The sequence below is a fragment of the Spea bombifrons genome, chromosome 1 (assembly GCF_027358695.1).
Source record: "Spea bombifrons isolate aSpeBom1 chromosome 1, aSpeBom1.2.pri, whole genome shotgun sequence".
In the NCBI taxonomy this organism is placed as follows: Eukaryota; Metazoa; Chordata; class Amphibia; order Anura; family Pelobatidae; genus Spea; species Spea bombifrons.
The window spans coordinates 85,119,538-85,125,537 of record NC_071087.1 but is presented as its reverse complement, the minus strand read 5'-3'; the positions used below and the strand labels follow the sequence as shown (position 1 = coordinate 85,125,537).

Below are 6,000 nucleotides of genomic sequence, written 5' to 3'. Positions count from 1 at the left end.
ATCCAACTGGTACTTATTGTACTCCCACCCAGTTATAATATCCACCAAAAGACAAGCGCATCAGCTTGTTTGGTGTTAGTGACTATAGGCAGCCTCATTCAGTAGCACAATTTCATCTTTTGCCATCCTAAAGCCTATATATTACTAGTTGTGTTTTCCACTTTGGCATCCTCTTCGGTTCTACATGAGCTCAGACTTGATTAGTTGACCTGACCTTCTTGCACTTGACTCAGTATATGACTACTGAATCTTATTGTTCCGCTCATTATCATTACTTCCTCCTGGGTTGCCTACCTCTTCTATCCTCAGGTACGGACGGCCTTGCCTGAATATCTTGACTTCCACCTATGATGCAAAGGTACGTGAATCTCTGCTGTTGGCTACTAATTTGTTTCATAGATTGTGCCCAGTGGTATCTCTGTGCAGACGGGTGGTGGTGGATACATTTTAGTTGCTTAGAGTAGGGATTTGCCATGTTGTTTCAAATTATTTAAACCTTATTTTTAAAGCTTTTCTCTACAGATTCTTTTACTTTTGCCTTAAAAGTTGTGTGCACTGGAAATATTTCACCTTCTAAAACAAAGTTATACTTCTCATTTATTTCAATACTGTCCTTACTTATTAGGTCTCTGCTGAGAACTAAATTATCACATAGTTTGCCGCCATTCTACATGGATAACAAGCTAAATCCGTAAAACTCAGTGATTATGAGGTCTACTTCAGGTAATGCATAAAATGTAACGTTTAATGTATGTAAGCTAAACCATCAGCATATCACAGCATCTGAAACTGTATGTTTTCATGACTTGCGCTCTCGCATCCAGCCTTTTGGGTGTTTGACCAGTGGCCACCATGCCACCAGTGGCAGGGTATACCAAGAGCAGTGCTTTCACATGTTCGCTAAACACGTGGCTCTGTGTTAGTTCACGGGCTGGAAATGTACCAAAAAGTTTGTATATTAGACATGTTAGCTCAGCTTCTTGGACTATATGTACTTTGAAGAGACTCGTATGAACTCTATTTTCACAATCCGTAAAACTGGTGTATGCCGATTACAAACGTCACAATAGAGGGCTCACAAAATCTATTGTCATTTATTATTCTCATTTTTGTTTACTCTTTGTACAAATAAAAAAAAGAAAAAAAACAAACAATTTAAGAAACTCAAACTGCAATTCTGAAAAAGGCAGAACATAAACAGGAAAAAGGCGATGTACATAAACCGTGTCTAAAAGCATGTTTGTATACACAGATATCTCTCAAATATAGTCAAGTGCGAATTACATTGTCTTTGTTCTTAAAAAGGTTATATATTAAAACAATGGAATTTTTTTTTCAAGTAATTAACATAACTGAGCACATGTATAATTGGCTTATTGTTTTTATTTTTACTTCAGTATCATAAAGGCATAGACTTTATTTTATGATAAAGCGATTACGATGAATTCTTAAAAAATACACATTCTTTTCTTTTTATGCAGAGTAAGAATAATGTAAATATATTATTCTAGAGACAAATATATATAAAGTGAACAGACCATGCTTGATTATAAATAGTGTTTTTTTTTAATGTGGCTATCATTTCTTTATCTTCATTTGAAGCTGATGGCGCAAGTGAGGATCCATAATAACTACACAGTGCATCAGAGTGAAATGGTTATTGGCAGCCATTTTGAAATGCAGTAAAATGAACAAAATCTTTGTGCAGCCATTTTAATAAATTCAATTATTCTAAAACACAGAGAAGCCACCTTATAAACACGTCTTTAGGTTCTCCAGGACAATGGGGATTTACCAGGCCCTTCTTGTCATGAAAGTAACTGGTTGGCAGCTGCTACCCATCTAAGACATCAGATATAGAAATATAGATTGATATAGTAGATCTGCCTCATATAAACAAAGAGAACACACACACACAGTGCAAAGAAAACCGTTTATGAACAAAATACGCTTACAGTTAATCTATATCTGATTGGGCGTTTTTCAGGAATCTTGCTGAATGGTTGGTTCTAACGCACAATTCTCCCAACCAATCATGTGAACCTGTGACAATGATGCCTCGTTTCATTGGTTTGACTATGCATCATACAGGGCCTGCGCTCCACTTACGGCAAGGGAAGCTCACTTGGGTTGCCCTTTTAAAATACGTACCGATATCAGATAGGAGTAAATGTTCAACGTGCCTGCAAACTCACAGTTTAGCAAATAAACCCCACTGCTGACTGCACACCTGTTAACTATTTGGGTGCCAAGATGATGAACAAAAACATTCTGTAGGGAACGACAAAACAGAATACTTTGGCAGGAAGGTCACAGGGGTTAAAATTTTATACACAAGTAGAATATAATATTCAGTCTTTGGCTTACGGTGTCAATGGTCACATCTTTTGTACAACCAGTTCCAATAAGCCAGAAAGGCTTTTTTTTTTATAATATGGTTGTTATTGTAGGATACAGATGTGACCCTCACTCTGCCAGGCAGTAAATCTACATATCGTAAGGCTGCATCATACACAGCAGGCACTAAGTAAAGGTTGCTGCCGTAAAAAGTTGGGCAGAGACTAGAATTTCATACAGAAGTATTTTAAACACCCGTTTTGCTGCACAGCCAGTGTTTTGTAGGTTGTATCTGTATAGAAAAACCCTCGCTAGCTCTGGCTCCTCTTATAACCTTCGCTAGCTCCGGCTCCTCATATGTGAGAAGCCCACTCCAGATTACAACTGCTTAGAACGATTTTGGCTCACTTAAGGCAAGTGATATTTTATTTGTACATCCGTCATTTTAAAGTTAGATCCCCCAAGGGTTAACAAGCCACAATTACAATTAAAAAATTAAGTTAAAAATACAGATAATAAAAGATGATAAATAGCATGTGCACCATGTAGCCTTGCTACATTTCTGTATATTCTTTTTTTTTTCTTCTTTCTTCCTTTACATAAAAATAAAATAGACATAATAGACATTCTCTGGAGGCTTTTAGTTAGCGTGTTACATTCTGGTGGCCGTAGGTTCAGTATAGTCAATAAGTGGCTGCACTGTTGCGTGCATTTTTGATTTCCAATTCAAGTTGTCGGATCTGGACATCTCTTTGGCTCAGTAGCTCACGCAATTTACGGATTTCTTCCTGCTGCTTGTAGAACGTCTGCAACAACTGTAGAAACAAACACCCCCCAAAAACAAGAGATCAGCAGATTGTTACCATTATTATTACCTACTACCTGGGTATCTTGATATCTTTCTCCATCTTAAAATAAAAGTTTAAAAAAAAAAAAAAAAATACATACACACATATATACAGACGTTAACTTAAAAGGCATCACTTTGATGTCATTATGACACTAGTAGGGATACATCCCAGTTATAAAATGATCTCTAAGGTCTACAAACACCACAAGAGTTATCTAATCACAATTCTTTGCCAATTGAAAGGGCAGTGAAAAATATATATATTTTTTTTTAAGTGTACAATAGGGTGTAATGTCCCCCCTGGCTCGTACCATAGACAGTAAAATAAAACTGTCCATCAACCTAAATTTTTTTAAATATCCTTTATATATCCTTGAAAAACTAAAACCATATGTATTTGTGTGGTTGCTATAATCAAGGAATGATGCTGAACATAAACTTGTTTTGGGTTAGTGGCTTTCCTGTGGAAGAAGTTTTCAAAGATTGCGCCCAGTTTTCATTTTTGCCACACATTGCAGAAGAGGTTGGGAGTGAAAAAACGGCTGTGTGATAAATGGTAGGATGAACGAACCCTTGCTACGGTAAAGTACTTTTTTCTTTTTTTTAAGCATACTTTTGTGGAGTGGTTTTGCCAAAAATCGGCTTTTTTTTTCTACAACGTAGAATTATAGTTCTAAAAATGCTTGTGTTTTTATGAACCAAAACAGCCTTGTATATTAAAGGGTTAATTAGCTCAGATTAGAAAGGCATAAAGCGATTGATTCAGGAGGTGCTGAAAAACACGCAAAGTTGAGCGAGGGTGGATTTGAAAAGCAGGTTTGAAATAGCGGATAACATGTTAACTCCATCATTATTAGTCAGGTTACAGATATTACAATAGATGCCAGCCTAGATCTTGCGGTCATTGGGCTGAACAGAGAATCAGAAGCAGCTCCATCAACGTATTTTGTCTAAAAGCAGGAATATCAAGCAATAAGAAAACGTACCTCACATGATATGTCCATACACACAGCTTGGTATGTCACGGCATACTAGGCTGGTTCATCATGGAGCCAGAGAGGTTGAGGATTTTATGTATGATTTTAAAGACTATTTAGGAACACACATTCACGTTAAAAAGGAAGCGTATCCTCTGTCCAGATTCTATGAAGCTCAGCTTTGCAAAATCAGCCAAGCATCTTAAATGAAACATACCTCGTTTTCGGTCTTGGGTGGTGGACAGTCAAAGCCGTTGGATATCGAATTTATGGTTTCTTGGACTCTTCCTGTTGCTCTTTTTCTTCCCTGATCTTCCCTAAAGATCTCTGTTTTGTATTCAATCTCCACCACTGCCTTTCCGAGATTTTTTTCTTCTTTTTTTGACTCTTTAGCAGGCATTGTTGGTGGTTCTTTAGTTTTTTCCACTTGGGAAGTAGTGAATTTTGACCCTGGCCTTAAAGATATCAACACAGGACCTGGAAAAAAAAAAAAAAAAAAAATTATTTGCATCAATATTTAGTCTTTTTCACATACCGTGCAAGAGAAAAGTCAGTCTTAATATTAAATAGGTACATGCTATATTCTATGTTTCTATTAAGACTATCCTGAATATAAAACCAGACCAAGGACCAAATAAGGTTTAGTCTTTACAGGAAGAAAAAAAATGAGCAGGTTAGACAGGACCATTAAGTCTATGTGTAGCATTTTTAGCTGGCCCCAGATTTTATTCTACCCAGGGGTAATCATTTTGTTTGTGGGTGCCTTGTCTTAAAAAGAAAAATGTACATGCCCAGGCCTGCTGCCACCTCGCGCAAGGCTCATGTACGGCTCATGTATGATAAACCAAATGCTGTGCCACATTTTCCCCAATTTTTAAATGTTTCACTCATTTTTGTAATGAAATTGATTACATTCAGAATTGACTACTGTATGCATAACCTATTGTTGATAGGCAAGGAACGGTCAGTACCTTTAGAAGCACAGAAGTGCAATGATTTCTCTCTTTTTTTCCCCATATTTACAAAAAAACAGCATGTTAAAAATAAGCACATCAATTTTCCTAAGATGCATCAGCAATACAAGATAGAATCTGGGCAGTTGAGTCCTGAAAGGTATAATATCTGAACATTATCCATGTCATTTAAGAGGCACTATGCTCCAGCAGAACATTCACTGAATCAGCCTGGATCAAAATAGAATGTTTATGGGCGGCTTAGAAAGCATTATCAGGCGTTTTTATTGTAAACAATGAACAGTATGGGAGAACAGCGTGTTTTAAAGGGACACCAAAGGTCAATAACGAAACAAAGTACCCAAGCCTGAAAGTCAGACTCATGATTTATTCCCACATGCACCATTAATGTAATGTGGACAGAATCGGTCACACCGAGATCACACTGAAAGAGAACCAATGACGTTTCCTTGCCCTTACTTTTACCGCCTCTTGATTCAGTGAAGGATGTGATCATGCAGGTACACTTGAACACGCCACAAGCTGCTTGTATTCCTGTATCTCAATTCCCCTTCTTCCTTCCTCAAATTGAATGCTATAAAATGAACCTATGTATCTCTGAAATGTCCAGATCGCACAGGAACCCCTTTCTAGGAGTTTTCGACTACACTTTTCTACAGCCCTACAGGGTATAGTAATGGTGTGGAAACAGCAGAAATGGTTTATTAATTACATGTTGGCCTTTCTGAAACGCTTTCAACAGGTCTTGGTAACGCTACATCCCAGCTACTCTTCTAACCAACCTCCCAAAAAGTGTCCCTCTTTCACCACTTGGAATGCTGGGATGTATTTTTCATCACAAGCAAGAACATTAAACCTCCCT

The 6,000-nt window shown here is 37.3% G+C and overlaps 1 protein-coding gene across 3 annotated transcripts in view; it reads right to left on the bottom strand.

Moving 5' to 3' along the window:
- Positions 1–2,567: 2,567 nt before the first annotated feature.
- Positions 2,568–6,000, bottom strand: part of CORO2A (coronin 2A) — a 56,802-nt gene continuing 53,369 nt past the window's right edge. For all 3 annotated transcript variants that reach the window (XM_053465780.1, XM_053465778.1, XM_053465779.1), the window contains exons 11-12: positions 4,382–4,641; positions 2,568–3,152 (exon numbers count right to left, since the gene is read on the bottom strand). In XM_053465780.1, coding sequence (XP_053321755.1) covers positions 3,021–3,152; positions 4,382–4,641 — 392 coding nt within the window. In that variant the 3' untranslated portion in view covers positions 2,568–3,020. The remainder of the gene's footprint in view (positions 3,153–4,381; positions 4,642–6,000) is intronic.